General features: G+C 47.3%; 1 protein-coding gene across 14 annotated transcripts in view; it reads right to left on the bottom strand.

Annotated features, from left to right (window-relative positions):
• The window catches only part of LOC118510673 (rap1 GTPase-activating protein 1), a 169,045-nt gene that overhangs the window by 10,446 nt on the left and 131,807 nt on the right, over positions 1-26,792 (bottom strand). For 12 of the 14 annotated variants that reach the window (XM_036052821.1, XM_036052820.1, XM_036052824.1 and 9 more), the window contains one exon: positions 11,195-11,239. The exons of the other annotated variants lie outside the window; for them this stretch is intronic. In XM_036052821.1, coding sequence (XP_035908714.1) covers positions 11,195-11,239 — 45 coding nt within the window. The remainder of the gene's footprint in view (positions 1-11,194; positions 11,240-26,792) is intronic. 14 annotated transcript variants of the gene reach the window in all.

The following is a 26,792-nucleotide window of genomic DNA, read 5'->3' as shown; positions in this document are numbered from 1 at the left end:
GACCACGGCGAAGCCTTGCGTGGTGCCCGGTGAGAAAAGTTATGTTTTCGGTTCGCTGAGCAAAGCTGTCCGATGGACGGGAGAATGTTCAGGGAAGATGTTCTTCTTGCCACTTCAACAACTCCACTCAGGCGGCTCGGGACATTCTTTCGGAGGCGAATAAACTTATCGCCACAGGAACTGCACGGAGGAAACAGTTCTTTCGCATTCTAAATATAGTGTCCATCCAGGGCTGTTTGACTCTTGTTGGGGGACGGATATGGATATTCCTCTAAACGCCAATAGGAAACGTCATCATCACTGTGGTAACAGAGACCCCGCACACGGTGTGACTGTCCGTCGTAAATAATATTTTTTAAACGAAAATAACAACCAGCGAATTTGGCGAACCACCGGCACGCAGGAGAATTGCAATTTTGTTCCTCGCTCCAAAAATAAACACACCAAAGAGCGTGTAAAATATGCATCAAATTTAACGGTTTGATGAAAAATGACAACCAGACACTAGGCAGCCGGGCAAAGCGTATTGCATTTTCGCTGCGGCAGTACAGGAAACGGTCGAGTCACGCGGTTAAAGCGATGCTCGAATTTATAGTTGAAGTTCAATTCCGGGGTGATAGTATTTTTTGAACTTATAATAAATCATCGAGCAATTATAGAGCAGTGAAGAGAGAACGGCAGGACCGGGGTTCAAATCCCATCCCCCATCCAGACCGCCTCGCAGAGCTGACTACTTTGCTACGGGTAAAATCAAGTCATAGGAAGCCAGAAATGGCAGGCCGAGAGCTCTCGAGGTTGTAGTGCCAAATAAGAAGTAGAAGAGAGATCAGAAAACTTCTCCAGAGGTAGTTGAGCATCACCAAACCCCAAAAATGCCATAACGCAGGAAAAGATATATTTCAGCAAGAATAGCTACACTAAGAGTGTAGAGAGACATGCATAAAGCTAGATATAAGCTTAGAATATATACTCAGGAATTATGGCATAACTTCTTCGGACAACAGCAAAACTAATCTTCCGAATAGATACTATATTGTCTTGACTGTTTTATTGGAATCCTTATAGTAGTTCAACCTTTAATCGTCAAAACTCATACAAAGAGGGCCTGTAGACTTCAATGAGGAACCAGAGCCATGGCGAGCTCTACAAATCCCACCATGTTTCAGCGTATTAGAATCTCAAAACTGCGGTGGGCTAGTCATGTCATGCGAATGGCACCGGACGACCCATCTCGTAAAGTCCTTTTAGGCCTTTATATGGCTGAGATTTTTATTTATTTACAGCGATCATTACTTTATTTTTGGTTTATTTATTTATATTTCTAGTTAGACGGCTTGACGCCGTATTGACAATTTTTTCGTTTTGGTTTATGATAAACTTTAAATTTAAAATCTGATTATCTTCCAGCACCGCGTAACTTGGGAGTTTTCTGTATAGATCTCGCCTTCCTACTGGTGCGCGATTTTTAACACACCGTCAATACACGGTTCACTGATCAACCACGAAAAAAAGTGGAATTTCTTCCACACCTGTAAATGTAATAATCCTTCCAAAAACAAAAAAAAAAAAGATGCATTTTAACAGTTTGTTAATATTGACGTCTCTATGGTGAAGGGACGTCAAAACCAAAAAAAGGCACGAACCTGCCACAACACCACCAAACGATTGTAACGTAAAATGTTTGATTAATGGATTCGGAAGGTAACCGCCGTTAGAACGTCCCTGCTTATTTTTGTGTTGGTCCCTGGAACATACTTGCCTTCGGAAGTGCCTACCGATGTTTCCTTCCTAACGAGGCCAAACAGAAACACACACACACACACACACACACACACACACACACACACACACACACACACACACACACAACCACCATATCCCTTTCCACGCCATATTCCAGCCATGCATATTTATCCTTCATCATGCATTTCTCCTCCTTTCTACATGGTCCGTTGTCCTTGTGCGCTTGTCCCATACCCCCGGACTAGAAGTCCCATTTCCGGCGACGGGATGTCGGAGTTGTACGAGGAATTAATTTCTCTATTCCCACGTTCACCACCCGCCCCTACAGACCCCGTGTTCGTTTGAAGTGGTTTTGCTGTCGGGAGATATTATTGCCAACTTCCGGGGGCGCAATTTTTTTTTTGTCTCTTCTGCCACCGACACCAACCTAGGGATGGATATATGGTAATGCCGGTAGGTCAAACAATGCAGGGGAAAACTGATCCGCTGAAGCTCTACCCAATACCTGTGGCACCCGTGTGTCATCTTTAGGGGTTGAGCGGTTCCCACATGTGCTAGGAAGGGAGTGTACAGCGAGGCACTGGCTGCACACATTTTCCGGTCCTCAAGCAATAAACTTCCACACGAAAAAATCACGAGCGTTCTTGTAGTTCGAGGGCCCACGGAGCCCATGTAGCGGGCGGCTGGCATGTACGTGACCGGATTGCAGGATATAAGATCAAGCGTGCGATTCTGAGCGTCTCGACGCCGCGTGGGATATGGGTAGGACGTTTGCGGACGTGCGGATGGCAATTCATTCTGCAACACGCACCAGAAGCCAGCAGTGAGGTGCGGTGGTAGCTTTTTGGCAAAGGATTGGTGGTATCAATATTAATGCACCCGCATGGCGGCGATTTGTGTGTTGCTGGTGCGTTTGTGATGTATTTTAAAGAAGAACAAACTAGCGAGTTGAAGATAAGAGGATTCTCCTGCAGGAAAGGAGAGGACTTTCCTTCCCTTGATGCCAATTTGTCCATCCGAATGGTACAAGCGATTAGATCACCCTGCTGTCCTGCTTTAGGATTTTTTGTTGCTCTCCAAAACCCCACCATCAGTATGAGTGGTAATGGGTGGGTGGTAACGGTGTGGAACCAAGCTACGCCAGGTCTGTGTGGCCTGGATATCTGGTTGGTGGCCTTAAAATTAGGTCGACCAGAGCAATTTGTTCTGTTCCAACGGAAACGTGTGCTCGACAACGGTTTGTTGCACCATTAGCACACGGTGCACTTTCCCCACCCAAATGACAACCCACCAGACCGACCGTGTGGGACACGACAGGCAAATGAGCATCAGACCCGACCCCCGTTGCACGACCCTCGTGCGGAGAACATCATGGAGATCAGGCTTGGAGATTTATAACACACGACTGCATGTTGCAGAAAGAAGGGACACCCACTGCACTGGAGCACCCGGACCGGAGAAGATTTTTATTCCAGCTTTACCGCTCCTCACTCATAACTTTCGTGCCTTGTGAGATATTAAAATGAGTAGAAGATGAAAATGCCATAACGAGCGGACGACCCGTTTTTTTTGCATAAGCCAGCGTCGCGACGACCCTGCTACATCTTTCCGCCGCTATGCAGATATAGATGGGTGGGACAATTTACGAGCCTAGATCAAAATCGCACCGAGCGAATGCTATTATAAGCGACCAGTGCCGAGCAGAAAACAGTCGAGCATCGGCCGGTCGGTGCAAAACTAATTTATCAACAACCAAACTGCAACACAAAAGACGAAACTGGGTTGGCCGCTGGAGAAGACCGTGTTCGTTGGGACGATCCCCCCAAGAAAATGATAGTTTAGTTGGTCGGTGATTAGTGTGCGCTAAGGTCATCGCAACTGTTTTACCGTACCGAGATACTGAGGCCCATGGAGGTGGATTGTCATTATGTGTGTATCTTCAGAGGTCTCGTCGTGTCTTCGCTATTGTGTGATCGCAACCGAAAAACTTCTGCAACTCGCCGCCAAAATGTCGCAAGCTCCGAGAACAACGGGGTCGTAATTAAGTTATGTCAGATCGACGGCTCCACCTCGACCGTTGGGGTTGGGCACCATTCTTGCCAGAAGTCTTGGAAGTCTCTTCATCGTCCCTGAACACGGACAGTGGTCCCGCAGAAAGGTGATGCGTTTTCTCTGGGGTTTCGCGCTCGGGCGTTGTGGCGGTAACCTGTGTGGCGTGGCCAACGAAGCGTGCTTCCTTTGAGCGCGGGGATGTCGGCTTCATCGTTAATCATCGTCGCTGGATGTCGCTTGCGTGTGTGTGTGTACTTGTCTGTTTTACTTTGTACATCGGCGGGTCGTCGTCATCCATCCACGATCGGGCGATCGTCCGCGGGTCGTCCTGTCCGATCGGTGGTGGTGTAGGCAGCGCGTGCGTACGCGTTTTTGCGTTGGATGCTTATTTATTACGTTTGCCATCTTTTCAATCTACACACAACGTGCCCTGTCGGGGGACCCTTGCCGGGTTAGAAAACTGTGGGCCTTTTTTGCAATCGTTTTTCTTTTCGCCGTATATGGATCGATGGAGATAGATTCAATACACGAATGAAATGTGTTATCGGACTAGGACAACGGGCCCGCAAAAAGCGGCTTGATTAAAGGCTTGTAAAGGAATAAGTTAATACGACTATATTGTCTAGCGTTACTAAGCGTTACTTGTTGAGGGTTTTAGAGACTTGAAGAATAGCTACAGCTTCCTCTTTCTAAAGCAATTAAATAATAAATTTAGAGGTTCTCCTGAGTTGAAAAATGAGCTATAAGCAGACTAACAAAAGAAGCGTTACTAAGCGTTACTTTTGCAATGAGGAACTTCCCTCAGCTCTAATTCTTCAATGTAATATTGTCCATGATTATTAAAGACCTATTTACAAACACGCTTTTATAAATCCTGCTCCCACAGGGAGTCCTGATAATCTCACTCATTCAGGCCTCCCCAACAACGTACCCCCGGGGGATCATAATCATGGTCACTTGTACAAGTTAAAACCAAAACACACCCCACTTCAATAGCAAATTTACGATCATTTTTTAGCCGCTGGGCCAGTCCGGAGTTTGTTTCCTTCCATGGCGGCGCTTACATAAACGCGCGGTCGGACCTGAACTTGAACGCATCGAACCGAAGCGGGACGGCTAGTGCAAAGAGAGTGTTTTGAAGGCGGAAAATCGAAGTTCTCGCTTTCCGTTGCGCTGTGTTGCTGTTGTTGCTGTTGTTTCCAGGTCGTTTTTTTTTTCGTCGGTACTATGTTTTGTTGGTGGTTTGCTGTTGCTACCAAACACCACAAGTTCCTTCGGGCATGCACATCCACATCCCCGCGTCCGGTCGGTCGTTCGGCTACATAAATTTGTCTACCCATTTCCCTCCTTCTTTGTAGCAAAAGTTTGGAAGTTTGTTAACCGAAAACAGGGGTGGAAAACATCAACAGTCAAAAGTGCAGCAACTGCACTCGAACCGTGCGCGTGTGTGTGTTTTTTCCGGTTCGTCTGGAACCTGACGAAGCTGGCGTTCGCTTTTTCGCTGCAAGTGTATTTTCAACCGCGTAACTTAAACATCTTCCACCCGAAAGTCTGTGCCGTGGCAATTTCTGGTTTAAAACCGTCGTGTGAGTGAGTGAGTGAATTGTCTAAAGGTAAACAGAACTCAGAACACCCGGCCACAGTTTTCGGTAGGCTTTTCTGCCATTTTGGAAAAGCACACGTGAACCGATTACGGTGTGGAACCACCACAAACGGCAAAAACTGGTTGCGCAATGAGTTGTGTTGGAACCACATACACGTAAGGAGGACCCACTTGAAGAGGACCCCGAGCAGGTTGGGTGTGTGTGTGGTTGCGCTTGATGCACACGAGTTGCAACGACTGTACTCCTCTTCAGTGGATAAGAAACCGCAAACGGGAGGTTTCCTGTTTCGCTTGCTAAACGGATTCGCCCCGTGTTGTCGCAGTCGCCGATCCTTGAGACTTCCGGGCAAAGTTGACGCTGAACAGGGAACGGTGAGGACACTCCTTCAACAGCGTTGACAGTGATGTGGTGTGGGAAGCGAGATATGTGGCCTCGATGCATCCGCTCATTCGACTGCTTTTATCAACGTGTCAACAAGGGCGATTGATTTATTGATGCATGCGAGAACCGGCGGGTGCGAGGATAACAGGCAGCACGTGTTATGTTGCTGGGTTCTGGGGGTTCTTTCGCTATCACACGCCCTTATGCTTATACTTTGCACCCACCTTTGGCTGGTGAAGAAGTTCGCACTCACGCCGCAACCAGCGACAGTGTGTAAACAGTTTACAAAGCAAACAATTGGCACGGTTCCAGCGGCGATCGACGAGGTGTGTCAATCGACCGTTACCACCTTCGCAGGGTGCCCTTAAATTAAATCAAACCTTCATCCCTGCTGCCCGAATGACGCCATCGAGTCGTACCCCTCGAGCCGAAACGTCATATTGTGGCCACGGTGGGGCGTATTGGCGCAATTCCCATTTTTCGCTTAACTTAACGTGACATAGTGCCGCCGGTGTGGCCACAGCGTGTGGTACTGCTGGTGGCGTCGATCGGACGTGATCGACATGGTGCCCTTTCGACGCGTTAGACGATATTCTCGGTAAAAATTCTCTATTTCGGGGGCAGGGGTTGAGCTGATGATGGACACGTTTCAGAACTGTTCCCCATTTTACACCCTCGTCAAGAAGTTTTGGGAGGGCCCTTTCGGGAGCGGGAACGCCGAGAGTTGCCACCGAAACCGAAGTTTATTGACTAGCTTCGAAAGGAGTGAACGCACACCTTGCCACACACCACGGGTTTCGTTATTCACACTGTGCGTTTGTGTTTGATATACTTTCCATTTCTATAAATAACTTGAAGATCGCCGTCCGGATCCACCTCCCGATATTCCGAGGACCTCTCGTAGTGAGATGACCCTGTTTTTTTTTTTTTTTGAAGCGCTTACCACTACCTGGTGATGCGGTCTTTGCCCTGAGCGCTGATGTCCGTGGCAAATGAGCAGCTGTGATTATGGAGGACCAATTCCGGAGGACACTTTGACACGGTGAGAGAAGTTCCCGGCCCCATAGTTATTTTTAACGTGATTCGGAAGCGTTCACAAATTTAAAGCCACTGATGGCATCATTACTTTTTTTCTCGAGGGAGAAGTTGCATGCAAATAGTCTCACCCGATATGGTGGAGGGGAGGTTGCTTCATCGACGGGCAGTAGCAGACAAAACATTTCCTCTTGAACCTCCTCCGCCGCTTACGTGGAAACCTCACATCACATCAAGATGATGGATTAATGGCGGCAACATTCAAACGCACCAGCAGCTCACTAGACGTGTCGGTGACTCTATCGGTGTGGCCCTTCTTTCTACCGTGTGTGGCGTGTGATTGATTACGAACCGCATTTCATCATCATCATCGGTGTGTGTATGTCCGTTGTTGTACTTCCTCCTCGATATCCCATCGTGCTGCCATCGGGCGAAGTTGTTCGAGTGGTTCCGTAGGTAGGAATCGGTTCAAAGCTCGCCCTATCACCATCTCAGTCAGCTGCTCCATTAGTGTTGCCGGGTATTTTGCGAGGACCCTGTGTCATCGGTTGGGTCGCCCGCAGCACGAGTGCCCCCCCGAGAGATTGGGTGGTTCATCATCATCGTTAAAAATAAAACATAAGGGATCCGGAGTGTCCCGACTAACCCTCCGACTCGAGACCACCCTCGAGCACTGATATTTTAGCCCGAGACTCAAGCGACAAACGGCAACGCGATAAGTTCCGATGGGCTTTTTTGTTGTAGGAACGCCACTCTTATCACAATTCGCTGTTGCTGTTACGAATTTAAATACTTTCTTTGAGGCCCTGGATTTTCGCAATCACGTATTGCGCCTACGGATGTACTGGAACTAATCGGAACCAACGCCGTCTAATTCTTGTTTTTTGTTTTGGATGTCTGTCGAGTCGAAACTTCAAGTTTATGATACAGAGCAGAGAGGGCACCCTGCGTTTTGATAACCTCGGGCATGTCACTTTAACTCTGGTCACAAACTGGCACTGGCCATCTGTGTTCTAGAAACCGGAAGTGGAACCAATGTTTTGATTGGATCGGGGCAAACCTCACCATATGGCACCGCACATCAAAGACACGATTACGGTTTCCCGATAGAGAATGGTGGGGGGGAAAGGCGAAGGTTGCATTACTCACCAATTTGCTTACCTTCCCTGCACATTATGAGTTCATTAGTGAGGCAAGCGTGGAACTATTACTTCCAATAGTTGGATTAGTTCACCGGAACCTAGTTACGTCAGCTACGCCAGAAGTACGGTGAATGCATCCATCGATAAAACGGGTCATTAGTGTGAAGTAAGCTGTGGGTTGAAACTACCAGCAGAACTGACAGCGAAGGATGACATTCAGCAACTATAAAAAGAACTTCAAGAACACCGACCGATTCCGACAGGTTGGTTATTGGACCAATCATTCTTAACCTTAAGAATATTGCTCCTGATAGCGGTAAGAACCTTCGGCAAGGTGAGAGAAAACAAGTTGAAGGCTTTCTGGCTATCCCACCTGCAAACCTCACTAACCTTCTAGCGAGAACGAGTTCTATGACACTACCACCCGGTGAAACAATTATTCTGCCCAAAATAAAACCAAAAAGCGAGCTTATCGTTTACCGAGTTCTACACTTCCGGCCATCGTTCATGTTCCCGTTATTGTATGACGCCTGTCACCAATTTTTGTTGTCCAAGCGAATCGATTTTTGTTTTTGCTGTACCGAAAAACCAAGGCCAAAAATGGGATCCCTGGACGTTCCGTTTCGGTTGGTTTTTTGGGGGACGGGAAGGTGGGAAGCTCGTTAAAGTCATTTGCGGTCGTCAACATTACGTAATGTAACTATAATTACACCCATCATCACACACACACACACACTACACCATACTGTTCGGCATTGGTTTTCCGCAAACACTACGTTGTAGCGCGATGATGATGATGATGGTCATGATCAACCACACTACTTCCCGCATCGGGAAGTATGTGTGTGTGTGTGTGTGTGAGGAGGAACTCTCCAAAAAATGCTCGTGGACACTTTCACAACTAATTGGAAACCCATACCACCCCCCCGGGGGTGACTCGGATTGTCCCGCTTCCCCAAGCTGTGTGGCACACATCAAACCACGGCCAGACAAACAGGGGAGGTCCGTGTTTGGACATCTTTCAAAAATAGAAGAGTTACTCCGGTTGTGAGTTGGCCGGCTGGCTACCACTCGGTGTAGTAATGCCAAGGGGAGACCATTGTTTGTTTGAGTTGCAATTAGCAACACAACCGAGGGATACACATATGCGACAGCGGCGAGCCCCGTCTGTGAAAAAGCGGGTGGCCGATTAGATGATGATACAGTTGTGGCGCTATTTTTAGACAAAAGAAGTGCACACACTACACACCTTCGCTAGCTGGCAGCACCAGCTAGCAAGTTGGACAAGTCGCGATGGCCGCGTGAAGCGAATTTAATTGTTTCCAGCTAGTACGACGATTCGCGTGCACAATGTGTTTTCGGGGAGGGCCCTTTCTCTCGTCGAGCTGACTCCCATAGTGCTTCGGTTTTCCCATAGTGCACACAACAATGGAAAGTTGATGGTTACCACCCGTCTGCCCTAACATCCACCCAAGCCACTGTGCACGATTGGAGAGATGAAAATTGGCGAAGAGCATTTAGCTCATCGATCCATTATGCTTTATTGCAGGTGATGCCACCAGTCGACTCCTTCAACACACTCGGGCACCTCAACCCCATCATAACCATCATCATTAGCTCGATCAAAAGCAGTGCTGCGAACAAAATCCTCCTCTCCACCCCTCGAGCTCATTACCCGGGGGGCCGTACATAATTAAGGGTGCGTTTATTTTTCCATATGCACACTCTGTTAGGCCTGCTCGACAACTACTGCTACTACGGAGTCCCCCCCCATCACTACTTATGCCATCCACCGACCCCGCTTTCTCCAAGCGCTCCTCCTCTGCACGGTCGTGTTATGTAAAAGGGAAAAGCGTGGATCATCTTCCTTCACACTACACGCAGATATAGGAGGGTGCGGGTGCGCGAATCACTGTGGCGGCATGCAGCTGTAACCGCATATCCACCCGAGTGTACCGGCATGCGAAACGTTCATCTTCTCCACAAGTGATGTCGTTTCGGTTTCATTTGCTGCGAGTCACACACACACACACACCCGCCGTGAACTATTGCACCATTATCTGTGCAGTGTTTTTTTCTGATCTGATGCCCCAACCCCGCAAGAGTAATGTGACTTGCGTGGGGAGGATCATCATTCTCAAGACGCAGTGCCGCCGAGTTCTCATCTTTCACCGTGCGGTAATTGTGCACAAAGCTGTGCGAATGGCATTTAACTGTGGCAAAGGTGCATAAGACGATCTTGTGGCTGTACAATGGTTGCCTTATTACGCGAAAATGTGGAGCGCGGGTTTTTCTTTGCAGTTAAAGACTTCTCACTACCCTAAAGTAACTTGGACCATTTCTCCAAAGCAGTCCAATGGAAGAAACCACAATACGTCAGCTGGTGCGATACTTGTATTTCCGCAATACTTTCTCGAGTCTCCCCAACTCTATCGCTCATCCCTCATGTAATGGTTTGGAAAGCTGCAAAACCTATACGAGCCCAACGAGAACAGGTCCGCTCCCTCGGTCGGCTTCAAAATGGGAAACAAAAGTCACGTCCGGAACGGTAGTAGTTGCACCGTGCTGCACCTCCCGAGCTCCGGAAGCAAAGAATGTCTCTTCGAAGGTTTACAAAAAAAAACCCAAAAAAAAATCCAATGAAGTGCATCTCTCTGTCACAGAGGACTTATTGCCCTGCCGATCTTCTTGTTGACGGAAATTCGTTTTTTCCCCGCTTTGGATGTTCCGCTCTCACGGTTGTTCAAAACTGATTTGAAATTGAATTTATTTTTCAGATCCAATTTCGATGCACTCCCGCTCCTCCATCATCATAACATCCTTGTGTGTTCCAGCTTTTTGCTACACACACACACACACACACACACATACACACACACAGTTGGGCCGGAAGGTTTTGGACCGAATTTATTGCAAAACGCCGTGGCAACGGACCGAAATTGTTTTATTCATTCCGCAAACAAACGCGACGTTTTGTGTGTCGGACAACCGAAAATGTGCGATTCCGGTACACGAACGGGGTTATTGTTGGCGGCACACGCTGTTGCATAAATTAAGGGACATAATGCCATCGCTTCACTCCACTGTTTTGTGTTTTGTGCTCCAGTATGCATGGCCCTGTTGGAGGCGCCACGTTATACAAGAATACTTCCCTTCCGAAACATGGCCACTTGTGCTCACTTGTAATAGGGGGTGGGGAAATGGGTGTGGGTGAGGGGGGTTAAGGAGCTTACTTACAATGCAAACCATTCGAGTTTTTGTGCCCGTGCTCACGGTACGCACCTGTAATGGAAGAAAAAGAAGGAGAGAAAAACAGCCTTGTTTTAGTAGTCCGATCATATAAACAAGAAAAACACTTAACAAAAAAAAAAACAGGAACTCGCTTCACTTTCTATCAGCGTCCGCTCTTTGGAGGCAACTAATTTCGTGTACTGCCCGCCGATTGTTCGTACTCTTGGTAGCGCTTGGTTAGTTGCGTTACCGAGTCTCGTAGTAGTACGCCGAATTTCACTGCACAATTCTTCATACAATAATTTTAAGGGAGCAGTTTGTAGTGTTTGTTTCTTCTTTCTTTCAATTTGTTTTATTTTCCCATCCTCGTCTTAGTTTAAGCACGGAAAATTTAATTAACCCCATTTTTGGCGGAAGCGTGCGCCGCACACACATGCGGGCCGGTTAGAGTAATTTTCGATTTAACGCGTTAGAAGAAAATGTACCACACTTTCTTTCGAATCATCAACACCAAGATCGGAGGCAATCGGGCCGCCAGGCAGTTGGCACAAATTACTCATCTCTTCGACATTTTAATGAACCCCTGGTCTGCAACCCTGATGATCCGGAGAAAGAGCTAATCATTAACCCAGAGGCGCGACTACCACATTGTGGCCAAGATTTTGGAATCCCCCGTTTGTTTTTTCCCCCCTCTCGTCAGAGGGAAAGCGGTTGAGTTTGGGCGCGAATCCCTTGTTTTAAAACCACGCTCTCTATCGTAGAGACGAAACATCTGAGCTTTCCTGCGTGTGTGCCCGTCTTGACCGGGTTTTTTTGTTTCGTGTTGGGAAATTGATTTCCGTCTTTCAAACGATGTCAGTGGTGAAGAAGCGACATCGAAGATGGGACACAACTAACCCATTAAGTACCACGGGAAAATGAAGGATGAGACAGAAGGGTTTCGGGAAGCTTGTTGACGACATACAGTTGTGGCCATTAGAATAAGATCACCTAATTTTGTAGAACTGCAAACATAATATGTTGAGATTTCCAAGCATCCATCAAGAAATCGATTTCGATTCTTAAAAAGTAATTCCAAATGAAGTTCCAGTAAGCACAATCCTTCCTAGATAGGCGGATGAAGCCTCTTGGAGGCCCGGAGTATAATGAAACTTGGAGGCCTCTAACACGTCGAATCTGCTGACTGGGCCAGAGTCAGATGCCAAGCGGAGAATCCTATACGTCCCCTAAGGGAGTTCGGAGCCCACTAAATGAACTAGGCGCGCAGAACACCACAACCTGTTTTAAATTAAGACTGAATGAGGGGCGGTCCGGTGACCGAGGCGACAGCGGCGCCGGTCTTCACACAGCAGGGCCGGGGTTCAAATCCCATCCAGACCGCCTCCCCGTACTTAAGGCTGACTACTTTTCTACGGGTAAAATTAAGTCACAGAAAGCCAGAAATGGCAGGCCGAGACCTCTCGAGGTTGTAGTGCCAAAGAAGAAGAAGAATGAGGTTGAAGCCCCGTATAAAATAGCTTGGGGCCTTAAACATCTGCTTAATATGCTTATACTAAGATCCGCCATAGTTTGCAATGGTGGGCATCTCACCGTCCAATAAATTGCCGTGGTTTCAAAATAATTACTAAGTACTGGCAATGTGCTTCTCCGATTCTGATTTTGTCATCCTGTGGCAAAAATATTCAAAATGTCTAGCCCTAAATCAGCAATCATACTTCTAAGATCACTTATTAAATTTAAAATATTTTATACAAAATTCCCATTTTAAATGGTTTAATCTATCATAAGAGTCGAAAGTAGTATTTTCAAAATATAAGTATTGGAGTGACCTTAGCTTTTTGCCCACCCCTGTACTTTGTCCGATAGATTCGAATTTTCTACATCACTTTTCCCTAATGGCTCTCTCTCTCTCTCTCTCTCTCTCTCTCTCTCTTGCCGTCTTGGCGCTTCCAGAATTAAAAGGGTCAATCAATGATTGTGGAAGCGAGATTTTCGCAAAAGCAGCATTTATGGTGATTCGTTTGTCGATCAAGTGTTGTTTGCTCCCAAACACAAGCACACACACACACACACAGAAGAGCAAGAGTGCAGCATCAGCAACGATCGAAGTCCACTTTTTGGAGTTCATCAACGGGTTGCAACAGTTTTAATTAAAGGGCACCGCTACGGGCTGGATACTGCACCCTGGGGTGTTATTTTTTTTAGTGCTGATGCTGGTGTGGCATTATTTTGTTGCTGAAATCTTTCGCTCTCTGCATCGTTTAAAAAAGGTTTAAATTGCAATGGAATAAATTGGCGCTATTGTGTGTTGGAGCGCACGTGCCCGTGTGCTCGTGGGACACACAAAAACAGGGAGTTTGATGATGGACCGAACAAAGAAAGAAAAATAAAAACAGATTGATTTGAGAGCTGACCCATCCATCACGAGCTTCTCGCCCTTTCGTCAATGTTTACATTCGGTACTGTGCCGACAGAAAGAGCGCTAAAAATGGAAAGCCGATTTTCCGCTGCCAGAAATCACCTAAAATCGCTTCTGATGGTTCGATTGATTGATTCGTTTTCGAGGGGGGGGGGGAGGGGGAGGGGGGGATGGTCAACGAAGGTCAGAAGGGCTCGACGGTGTGTTTGGCAAGAGAGTCAAAAAACGCCATGTGACATCACACAACTGTTGTTGCACCACACATACACCAGTTCGTGATGAAGCCATCAAACCCAAATGTTGGCCCGCTGCCCCCATCCTCCGACCAAAATCCCATTTGCATCGCAGAACGATTTTCCACCGAGAAAAGCGAAAATTCGTGAGAATAGTGGCCGGCTGCTGGTGTGCCCACATACGGTTGGCATGCTGGCAGCTGGCTGGAACGAGTTAATTGCCCACAGCACAAAGAACGCCTCCACCAACGTGCATACGGAATAAGCTTCACAAAACCCCGGGCACAGGGCACTGGGCAAAATAGATTCTGTTCCAGCGCGAAAGCCCATCACGTTCACGGAGCGTCGTGTGATCGTTTGTTTGTTTGATGCTCGCGTTGTACTTCACGTGAATAAAATATATCGCCGAAACCATGCGCGCGCGCGCCGTGAGCCGGAGACAGAATGCATCATTCCGACGGTATAGAAGCACGAACGAACAACTGCTCACGTTCCGATGGATAGAAAACACCCTTCGAAAAATGCAAAGGATTAAATGAAAATAAAAAAATAAAAACCAAGCCATCCAACAAACAAATCAATTGCCCTCAACCTACTTCGGCTAGCTAGTGTGTGAGTGCAGTGTTTACACCCTCACTCACTCCATATTAGGGGGCGGATTTTTTTCTGCCCTTTTCAACGAAACGAAACGAAAAAAAATCAATCCATGCTGCACCACATTTCGGCACAAAAGCTGCAAACAACTCAGCTCCGGTGGGTGGGTGAGTCGCATTTTTCATTATAATTCAATTAAAATCGTGCTTCGACTGTTAACCGCCAGGCTTTCGCAGGCCAACCAACCTAGTGTCATTTACGTGACGTCAATCGGGGGACGTAGTGGTGTGGGTAGGGCAACGCAACGCAACAAAAAAACAACACTCCAAAACGTGCGTACAAATTCATTCCAGGCCTTTGTCCATAACTCATCGCAAATGCAAACGCGCGTACGCAAATCACACACCAACATACTGAGTAATGGTGAATGGAAGACTTCGCATGGTAGTGCTTCATCGAAGCTGAAATACTAATCCGATCATGGAGGGGTTTGGCTCGGTGGAATCCGTCTAAAATAAATGGGATTTCATCCACACAACACATCATCATCGTATGGGGCCTTCAATATCGCCTCTCGCTTTACGATCGAGAGGGACAGCGATTATGTCCCAGCGCCCTAGAAGAAGGAAATCCTATTTCCCTAAATTGTCACGCACTCGAAGCGGGGCTTTTTTTTTCTTCCGTCATTCTCCTACATCTGCACGTGTTTGTGACGAATTGACAATACGGCTATACCATTTACAGGGGTTTGTGGATGATTTTGATAGAATAAAGCCACATTGGATTACGGTCAACTGTCAGTAAAAAAGCTATTACCTCTTACATAAGGTTCGCAGTTGATTTCACAATTGCAGCACTTAAATTTGAACAGTCAGTTGAGCTACTTAAAAGAGATATGTAACGGTGGTATATAAACGTACCACAGGCTTGCTCTTATACCCTTATTTACTCTTCTCTTTATGGTAATATAGGTGAAACGGATATGCCCAAAATGAGTCCAACAAATTTTGTGTTCTTTTCGTAAAGTTAAAACACAATCAATTTTCTGATTTATGGAATGATATCCTTGTTGTTCAAAGATATTCAACTAAGCTTTAAACAAAAACACATGTTGATACGTTTAATATCGACACCAATACTTCAAAATTTTACAAAATAAGGTGCTATTATTCGTTTGAATGTCATTGTACATCGCTGAAGTTTCACTAACGACTGTATTAAATTAAGTGCTCAAATTGTGATATCATCTGACAACGTTGTCATAATAAAGATGATGGCTTATTCTGTTTCCCTAATAACGGCTCCTTTCGCCCAGAATTTAGTTCTGAAAACCCCTGCAATAAACTTACCCGAAAAACGTTGGAATGTTAATGTCCCCCCCGGTACGTACGCTTCGCAATGCCGGAATTCTTCGCATAGCTCCGGCTGAAGGGAATTCAGAGTGACATTTCCTTCCAGTAATTGTTACGAACTCCACACGAACACACTCAATAAAAATAAATCCAATATGCATGACCACCGTAGCACTCGATGCGAAATTAACTCGAAATGATGAAAATTACATTAGGCCCGTTCTCACGAAGCTTTCAACTGGTGTCTAACTCATCTCGCTCCGCACACACGCCTGGTGGTGTATCTGTTTACAACCGATTCACAGATTGGTGCAGACAACACACGAAAACGCCAGCAAAAAAAAAAGAAGCGAAATATCAACAACAAATGCTTTCGTTTTTCACGCCCAGCACGCCACATTAGCGGTTCGGGAAAGGAATTTGCGAAGTTGCATGATGAACTGCTGGCCTCCCCCCCCAACCCAGTCAGCAGTAGACGAAATGTCACTTTCTCGCCATGGCGTCATCGGCGATCGTGAAGAAGAAAGTTTCACTTTTCTCGCCAACCCCCGGTTTAATCGCGTGCGGAGGAGATTCACTCGTCACCGCCTCCCCCCACACACACAATGAACCGGCCGGGTGGTGGTCACACTGTCACTTTCGATTTGTTTCCACCCGGCCAGCACAGAAAAAAAGAAACCATTTTTGCGATTGTCTAGCTCGCCGGCTCAACAATGGAGACAAATCGTCGTTTGTCGTCGGTCGGAGTCGCGCTCCCGGTCCCTACCTTTCAAGCATAATTTTTGACCACTTTTGTTTCAATAGGCAAAAACGGCGATTGCGATTTGCTCATGTTTTTCATCCCACCATCCCCGTGTGTCAATTGTATCTCAGGTTTGTATCCGGGAGACCCGGGGGTGAAGATTAATGAGCTACAATTAAAAGTCGAGATTTATTGGCGCAGATAAGCACAATAATGCACAAAAGGCCGCAAACAACACCATACAAAAGGTGCCCGATTAGAATGGGAGAGTTGCTACAAATTTTGCTCCACCATCTCATCCCCTTCGCGGGGGTTTGAACAATGGGCAGCGATGACTATGAAAAAGCGAACGGGTCGCGAAATGACGATGGCGAAACTACGTGGTGGAAAACTCACCCTGTGTGCGCACCCTTTTTCCGAGAGAGAGAGAGAGAGAGAAAGAGAGGGCCGCCACCGCTGCCTCGTTTTATCTGTCACTTTAAACAAATAAAGATCACGCCCAGAGCACTTTTATCTGGGTGGACACAAACATTCAGGTTGGTCAGTTTCTTCCCTGATGTATTGTAGCGATTTTAGTGGTGATTGACGTGGAGCAAGGAAAAAGTGGAGTAAGTGACGAGGAAAGCTATTTCGAAGTCACACTTTGAAGATTGAAGCAAAATCAACATCACTACATCGGAATGTGAGTCTAGCCAGGCTAGCCTAGCTTGGGCGAGAGCATTTATCTACAATCATCATGAGCACGCTTGACTTGACTCGATTGGTTAGCGCAGATGGGGTGGTGTTAAATTAAATCTTCCTCCCGTCAAATTAAAGTCAGCAAATGAGGGATCAGGTTCCCATATTTTCGGACGCCAGAGTAAATAATTTTAACAGCTTCAACGGCGACGATCTAGTTGGTGCGCGATCGCGCTCGAGTATAAACAATTTCCCGTCAGAGGGCGCTAGTGACGTCTGACGAGATGCGTTTAGTGGTCTCACTAATGACTCATTGCAGTTTATCACGTAATATACGACGGATAATGGGAGTTTTGTTCCAATTTAGATCCGTTTAGAGCGATTGTACAAGCGAAACTCTTCAAAATGCGTGCGCGATGTTAATTTTATGTGACAGAAAAAAAGCGAAACTAAAATGTTGCATCCAGCAAAACCGCAATGCATTCCATTGTGCCGCACCTCCGACGATGACGTTGCCATCTGTGTGGAATATAAATTACTATTTGCTACCGATTCCTAGACGCACTTGTGTAGTAACGCACAACGTGGGCCTCTCCTGTGCGGACCCAAGTTTTTGCATATTAATTAGCGAGACAGGGTGGCGTCGGCGACAACCTGTGGTACAAAATGGTGGTGTCAGTGTAACAAAGAGCGGTATTCTCGCAACAACAGTTCACAACAATCCTTCGCTTATACTAATCAACTCATCTGATCCGACTTTTATACCCTATGAGTTGTTTTTTTTTTGCTGAGCATCATTTTCTCCTCTAATCATCCCCATTATCAACACTCCAAAGCCCGGTGGGTGGGCAAAATAAAATGATAAGAAATTTCCCCAACCAACTCCCTCCCTTGGTGTAGTAGTTAACCTTCAACCGAGTGGAGCTGATCGTCATCGGCTGCAAAGTGTTGACCGTGGGGAGGTCATTTCGAAACTACAACGCGCGTTTCGCTGTCACTTGCCCGTGACCGTACGAGCGAAGCTTCGGACAAGTGGTGATTCACTCAGATCGATTGTTCGACAAGAGTGGGGTCATAAAATGCCATTAGCATTAGGCACACCGGCGTTTGGTGGTGGGATATTAAATATTTCTCAACTCACTCTCAAACGTTCCTGGATCGCCTGGACCCAAATAGCTATTTCGCACCGGATTGCGCATCGTGGCGGTGGTAAAGTAGTTAGAGCGTCCACTAACCTTCAGCTCATTTAACATTGGCATAAAATGAATCTCATCAATTCGATTGAATCGTCTTCAAACGTAGGAACGAAGGGAGTGGCGCAATTACTCAACCCAATAATGTCGGACATATATGACAGATAGCAAAAAAAAAGGTACGAGAAGCTCCATCATATGTCCAACAAGATGGATGTCTTTCCGGACACGTTTTATATTCCAACATGAAGTGGATGGTTTTGTTTTTTGCTGTTGCTCTTACCCACTCGTCTACTACCGTTGAAAGGTGAATTTCATTTCAGAACTCACCACCTTTAGTACCTGTCCGATGTTCAGTTTAAGTTTTAAAACATGCACGCAATGAAGCGCAAAAATAAAGAATTCATCTGGAGAAGTAAGAAGTTGTAATGTGTTGAATTAAACTAAAAACACCATCACGGTGGTTAAGCAGCGCTGGGTAATCGCGCCATTTTGTACATTATCAAGTCAGTGTTATAACAATAAAAACCGGAAGCTAAGAAGGTGAGAAGAAGACTAAGGAGATCAAAAAAGGTATCCTAAAAGTACAAGCTAATGAGCACTCATATGGCGATCAATAAAAAAACGAGGTTTAGAATAGCCTGACAAGCTCAGAACAAGCTGGAGAACGTCGTAATATGCTTCATAAAAGTTGCCATAAAACCTCACCACCAATCGGAATCTCATAGCTCTTCCGCAATAGTTTATGATTAAGTCGCCTTACTCTCCAATACCTCTCTCTCTCTCTCTCTCTCGCGGTTTTCTTTCCCGAAAAAACCATTGAACAGGGAAATTACTAGAAAGCTGTTTGTCTGCCGGGCCTTCTTTCACCACCCTCGAGAGTCGTGTGATTGTCGCGTTTCGATAGCTTTTCTCGAGCTAATATGCATAAGAGGCAAAAGGAAGCCAACCCGCCGTATCAGATTCAGCATAGAGAGCTGAGCCCTTCCAATATTTCCCAACCTCCCCCCCGCCGTGCTTAATGCTTTGATGAACAAATGTGCGATGACTGCTGATAATCTAATAAATTCATCGCCACCGTTTTGCTAGGCGGCTGTGCATGGGAGAGTGTTGAAGCGTTTCGAAGCGTCTGTCAGATCGCCCAAGATGTCTTATTAGTGTCTGCTCACTCTGCTCCACTCTTTTTTGTCGAACCGTTTCCACACAACACCACAACTGGGGAAAAGGGAAACCCAATTTGTCGAATCTTAATTTATTATCACATCGTAACGTGCGCGAGGTGTGAAAGCGATCGGCGATGATCGTCGTTCCACTCCACGGGTGAGTCGATCGAACGTGTGAAGCAATGGGTGAAAGAAAATCGTCATCAACGGTGGGGTCCTCCAATATTGTGGTTCAGAGTTCCAGCGTAAACAGTTGCCAACCCATGTTGACTTGCTTTGCGCTACAATAACATAAGCCGATCGATCGATCGCTGTTCCCGCCGCCCGTTGGAAGACATTTTATTACCCAACACCAGATACTTTGTCGTGTAAGCTCAAATAAAATGTAGAGTAAATAAAATACCGTCCACCGGGAAGTCTGTTGCCCAGTTCCCGCCAGTAGTTCCCTGACTAGCAGCCACTATTAAGCAGCCCGACCCAGCAAGGAAAACAAGCGGTTCTTTTTAGCATGTGAGCGCGCGCTCCACGTTCCCAGATCGAGATCTAATACGTTCGAACGGAATATGAACGGTAAGCATGGCGGTAGCCCACAGACAGACAGGGAAATAAACGGTGTCTTTTCTTTAGCTTCCTCTTGGACTCAATAGTTCCCGCGGTTTCTCCGACCGGGAGGGAGCGAGGAACCTCAACGTTCCCGTTGGCATTAGGTCAGTTTAACGGAGGTTTTTGTTTTGCTTTCTTCGCCGGACGCGCCGAGCCCTATTACTCGAGATTTCCCGAGTCCCGATGGTTTCCGACTGATCGATTTTCTTGCTCAGCTGGGAAGTTAAAAACAACGCACCCGAACGACAACAACATAGGGTATAAAGCCCCTGAAGGAGGACGGTGGTTGACCAGCGAAAAGAAGGTACCAAAAAATTGATTACCCAACCGTGATCGTGATTTTGCTGATTTGCTTGTAAATTACGACTTCTCCTCTGGGTCCGAGATCGAGTACCGATCGCTGTTCTTGACGGGTTTTTTTTCCGTTTCTTCCGAGTACTTCGCCCAGCTTCCGAAAAACGTGCTCCACTCGTGCTCCGGGGAGGCATATTATGGCTTGAATCGTATTAGGGTGCGCACTCCGTGATTTGTGGCGGATGGTCGAGGAGGTGATGTTGCTTTCACCAACGATCACGCTAAAATTACCGCGAAAGTACCCCTTTTCGATTTGCGGATTTACCGTTTTGCCTAGAGTAGCGAGGCCTCACAGCAGACCCAGTGGGATTAGCGGTGTAGAGATTTCCGTCGGCAGAGGAAAAAGGTCTATCTTCCAACGATGAAATATCCATCCATCAGTGCTGCTCGTGGTGGCTTATGATCGCGGCTTAAAAAACAAGCGGGTAGTCTAGCTTGCTGGCTGATGCTTTTCCAGCTAATTTGTGCTCGCTAGTCTCGGCAAACCCGGTTCACACATGAAGATCATTTCTCATACACGTCGATCATTCTCCGCTTCACTCGCATCAGGCGAGTTCCCGAGGGTTCGCGGTGGGCCAGAGATCCCTTGCTAAATGGGCACTTAATCGACCAAGAAAATGATTCCACGCGCGCTGGTTGCAATAATATATCTTGAGCTCCACTAGCAGTACCGTTTCGGCAAGATTTTACTCCATTAGAAGAAGATGCATCTTCCATTTGCTACCTTCTTTAACTTTAAGACTTCAACTAGGGAACCTCGATTAGCGCCCTTAATCGTGATAAGCTCGTTAGTTAAATAATCTAACGCCCTTTCGCCCAATTCTTCTAACACCACTTCCCGGCGAGGAAAAAATGAGGCCGCCCGTTTTTTTTTTGTTGTGTGCTCATCATTGTAATTGGAAAATTTAACAAACTTGGAAACCGCTTTTAAAGGAGTGCGCACACAATCGACCAAGTTCCGCATTGCTTTCGGCTGCCTTCGGGGGCTCCAACATTGCCGCACAATGCGGCAAAAAGCCCGACCATGTTACATCTAACATATTATAAGCGGACGGTAACGTCTATGTTACGACGCCAGCGCCACAACAGTAGCAGACGGATTCGTTTCCGATCACGTCGAAAAAATGGATGGCATTCAACCCTTCGGTATCGAGCGCTAGGTACTACACAGCACTGCCGATTGTGTTGAAGCAGTTGCAAATAGGGACACACATACGCACCAACACAAAAAAAAGGGTGAAGATAGACACCACTCAGACTCTTCTTCAGGGGAGGGTTTGATACACACACGCGCATGCAATAATAATGTAAATATGCAGACAAATGGTCGCGCGTGTACAGGGTGCGCGTTACCGAAGCGCAACGGATGTATGCGTCTGCGCGTTGCATATCCGCAGCAACACCGAGGGATCAAGGATTCCTCCACCGTGTTGTGATTAACTTCTGGCTGCTTTGGTGTGCTAATAAAACAATTGAATTACTTCTACGGTACGGTCCTCTTAAAGGGGACCGGCCAGGGGAGGAGTTCGGTGGTGAGGAGAGGTTCTTTCGCCCACACAACACAAAAGGCAACAAAAAATCTAATGATAGTTATAGAGAGTCCCCAAAGGCCATAATTTTAGTACCTCGCACTTTGATTGACACCAAAATCTGCGTGCCCAGGGTAGACACGGATATGTTCGTTTGGAGTTTATTTATGTGTGTGTGTGTGTGTGTGGTTGATATTTATGATGATTACCGCGCGAGGAATAGCAATCGCGAGCTAGTGCGAGCTCAACAAGCGCGCCTTCAAGACTACGAGACATCAGCGTTGAGCGTTCGCGCGGCCTGAGAAGAACAAACGACGTTATTCATAGAGGGCGCCGCTTCTTGGACTAGGAGTTCTTCGTGGTCTTCACCATCGTGGAGTGGTGAATGTACACATACAAAAACCTTCCAGCAGTAAATATGTCAAAAGTATAAGCCCCTCATTTGTTCCAAGCCAAGTGTTTAATGCTCTTCTGGCTCGATCACGGCCCGACTCCACAACACACCCACGGCTTTTCAATTCCTATGCTGCAAAGCAGAAGAATTGTGGCGCCCGCCTCTTGGGTCTCAGCTGGGTCGTGGGCTGCAAAGTCAGGCCATTTTACTACCTACCGGCACTCGATACTTCTTGCGGGCATTTTGGGAGGACTGCTCAATTTGTCGCCTCTAGCGTTTACACAATTGCATCTCGCGTAGCGTTTGGAGAATTGAAAAGAAGCCCCCCCGCGATTCCATTTTGTCCATTACGCCCTTAAACGGTGCCCGATTTCGAGTAAACCTCGATTGCTAAATAAGATGCGCCATCCTTCCTGCTTACTCCTCCATTAATCGATGGAAATGATGTGGATAATGGGGTGGGACATAATAAAAAAAAAGTCGTGCACCACGGGGGTGGGAGACCGACCAACCGAAAGCCTTCTAGATTTCGCTTTTAATGGCACCCAATTAAGGCAAATTGCTCGTCTTTCAGCCTTCACAGCTCGATCGGGTAAGTGCTGGATGCCGCACACCATCGCTGGCTGTTGTGGTCGTGCAACATAAATCATGCAGCACATTCAAATAGATTGAGCAACGCGTCCCCAGGAACGCGGTCCACTTTCGGTGCCTGCTAAACCTCCGAAAAACAATCCATCCGATGCACATTGTTTCGCGCTGGAGACAATATGTCCGGACGGGGTTCGTTGGTCGACGGGCCTGAAGACGCCTGGCCGCGTCCAATTATTGGCAATGACTTTGTCTTCCCGCTTGCTTCTTCCTGGCGAGATTTTCGTGAGCCTTTGCCGGTGCTGCGCCCTGGCTGTCGCCAATATATCACTGCCAAGTCACGACAGGCAGGCAGGGTTCAAGGGCCATCTGTTGCAAACCCGATCGAATGACCATGGAGGCGATCCTGTTTATGGTCTCTCTCGGCCGCATCACCGTTTGGCGTAACGCGGAAATTTATATTCATATCATTTTATTACGACGCTTTTTTACCATATGCTTGATTTTGGGTGAGCCTCACCGCTATCGATGATCGTCGTCGCCTTCCGTCGTGATGCCTATGTCTCTCAGTCAGTTTGTGCCCTCTCCGTGATTTGCTCGAACGTGATACATTCAGAAGCGGATCAATGGGCGGCTTTTCATGTGCACTGGTAAGTTGTTTGTTTGAAAACAAGAACCATAATTTTCCCCATTGCATCATTTATGCGCATTTTCCCCCAAGGCCAAAAATGGGGAGTGCACTGAGCGGTCGTTGGTCGTAGAAGAGAGACTCGGCGTATAGAAGCAAAGTGGGTATTACTATTTGCTGCATGAAATTTAAACCCGCCCAAGAACGGGTCAACCACGGGCTTTGGTGGTAAGGGAGCACATGAGGAGAGGACGTGAAGAATCGTGGCAGGGGGATGAAAAAGGCACACTGAAAGAAAAACCCCACGGCGTATGATGTATTAAATGGTATCAGTTTGCAAATCAGCGCCAGGCCCGGTGGCACGGACCGGAAAACGCACCCACCCACACACACAATTAACCATTGTTGCTACAAACCGACCCAATCCACCTCCACTTGGTTTGGGGGTGGTGTTGACGTGAGGGCAAAAATTTAACAACAGACTCCCCGGTACCGACTACCGTGGCTTGCGTGTGAAGCTCGCCCGCTTCAAGCGCACCGCGAATGGTGAACTGGGTGGAACGACGATTTGGTCGCACTTAACACGTGTTTGTGATCTGTGCGCTGGAGCGACTACTGTTTCACACACACGCACACGCGCACAATTACAGGAAAATTAATAGGCAAAACGCGTAGAATGCCACCCGAACGAGTTAACCTTACCCATTTAGCGGTGGCACAACGGTGCGACCGCTGCTGACGTGCGCTGCGAGAAGTTGGAAGCCGTTTTATTTACATTTACAGCTGAGAGAAGAAACGAACAGGAACACACACACACGAAACAAAAAAATAAAGGTTCGCAGTTTCAACCCCCCAAGTGTGTTGCTTTGTACGCGGAGTTGTGTGGTCGGTTCGCGAGATCGCCGATCCGAACCGTACACACACTTGAGAGTTTGAGGTTGGAGCTTGTTGAGCTTTTTTTTCTTCTGCTGCCACCTCGATGTACATACGTCAGTGTGCGTTGAAGCTGTGCTTACAGCTCATCGGCACACATTTGCATCGCATGACAACGAACGCAGGAATGTGTGACCGGGCAAATGATAACTTCAACTGTAAATAATCTGAGGCCCCGTTCAATAGACACACAGCTTGGCTGTTTCGCGCTGTGCTGTGAGTGACTGGATTGATTTGCCATACAATTTCTGCACCATACGATCGCAAATGCTCAGCAGCAACGGCAAAAAGCCATGAGAGTTCGATCGAGATTGCCCTACGGATAACAATTACCGCCAACAACTCCCAGGCTGGACCAGAACACTGGTCATAGAAAATATAATCCATAAACAAGCACAGCACAGGATCGGTTTTCCGTTGCTTTCCTTCCACATATCCGACACACAGCCGTATAAAAATGACAAGGATTAGTTTTCCCTACGGGGGTGTTCCCTCCGTTTCCAGCTGTTTCCTTCCCAAGAAAACCGAAAATCCCATGTGGAAGTTGTAAAGAGCGCCATCCCAGGCGCATACAAATCAAACATCGTAAAACACCGGCTCTATTCATCTCACTCTCTCTCTCGTTCGCTTCCAATATTCCAGTGTACTTTCGCATCTCTCAAGGACCACGGGACACATCGATGGTGTTGATCCCAAGGATAATGGGCGCCGGCGGGAGAGAGAGAAAAAAAGGGCACGTCCCAAGCAGGCGCGAGATTGCGAAGAAAGAAACACGAGAGTATTGCCTTCGTCGAACTGTGTGGACAAGCAGCTTTGGCTCGGCTTAACAGGATCAGCTGAATTGGAGCTGCTGAAGTCACCGGATTGGAACCAACAATGAGTACCCCTGTGGGAGAGATAGGAGCAGAAAAAACACAGCATTCTGCCCGAAAGGGCAACAGAATCGGTGCGGTAAGCTGATGGGCTCCATAAAAGTAGCTTCGGCCAAGGGAAGAGTTATCGTATAGGCTGGCTGCTGTTTCTGATGCTCTTTACTCTGCCTGCTGAAGCCACGAATACAACAGCGCACAACGTGCCAAATCGAGCGGGCGAGCAAATGTAGGCTAAACGTCATTTCCATTTTCGGCCCGTGCAAGCCTCGTTGGCCTCGACACTCGCCGAAGGAAGAAACCCCGCTCGAGAGCACGAAACGGAATGGGGTAAGGTTTCCATGAAATTAAAAACCCGACAAAAACACGTCCAAGAGGCGTCACATTCGCTGGGTGCCTGAGAGCAAGGCAAGGCTCAGGGCTTAGAAGAGTGTTGGTAGAGAACGGGCCAAAAACGCAAAACCCTTGCCCACATAACCGTGATCTACGCCTCGCAGAAGTAACATACACACACACACATTGGACATTATTCTACAAGACGCAGTCACGATCCGCTGATCCGCTCGTCAAGAGGCGTGCGCAACCGGTTTTTGTACCGGGAGGGTTGGTTGACATTTTGGCGCTGTTCGCGCCGTATTCGTCGTGACACCGTGTACAGAGAGGGGTCGCTACGGTGTAGAACTTCACCAGCAGCGAGCCATTATGGAACGGACATTTGAGCATACTGCACCGTAAAGCCACCCCAAAAACCACCTGATCGGAGATGTGTATGCGATTCGATGTGACCACACGATCACCACCCATTATGCTACGACGGATGCGGATGAAGCATTGACACAGATATCGGGTCGGGTCCAGGAAACCACAAACCAAGCCGATTGACATAGAGTCACCATAGGCAGGTGAGGATTGCTAGTCGGTCTTCTCCACAAAAAAGGGCCAGGAAGTGAAAGCCAGGAACTGGTATCGCACGCACCGTCGTTAGTAGCTTTCCCCCTGTACGAGCTGTTTTTGTGTGTCACATACCACATAACGCCACACAAAAGGGCATCAATCAGATCAACCCGGCTGGAGCATCATTCCCATTTCGGCGGCACAAAACCTTGGCACGACGCCGTTACTTTTCCCCGTCGACCTGATTTGCATGCGGGTTTCCTAACGAAACAAGCAAACAACCAGCTAGACGGAGTTCCTATTTTCCAACAGAAGCAGCCCATGAAGACATTAAGATATGCCGAAACTTTACAGGCCCCATTCGACGCGTACGACAAACCAATTAGGAATTGCTGCGATGAAACGAAACAACCATCACCTAACGACTCCTGAGAAAAT

The sequence above is a fragment of the Anopheles stephensi genome, chromosome 3 (assembly GCF_013141755.1).
Source record: "Anopheles stephensi strain Indian chromosome 3, UCI_ANSTEP_V1.0, whole genome shotgun sequence".
In the NCBI taxonomy this organism is placed as follows: Eukaryota; Metazoa; Arthropoda; class Insecta; order Diptera; family Culicidae; genus Anopheles; species Anopheles stephensi.
The sequence above is the reverse complement of the archived record's forward strand: the minus strand, read 5'-3'. Positions and strand labels throughout refer to the sequence as shown.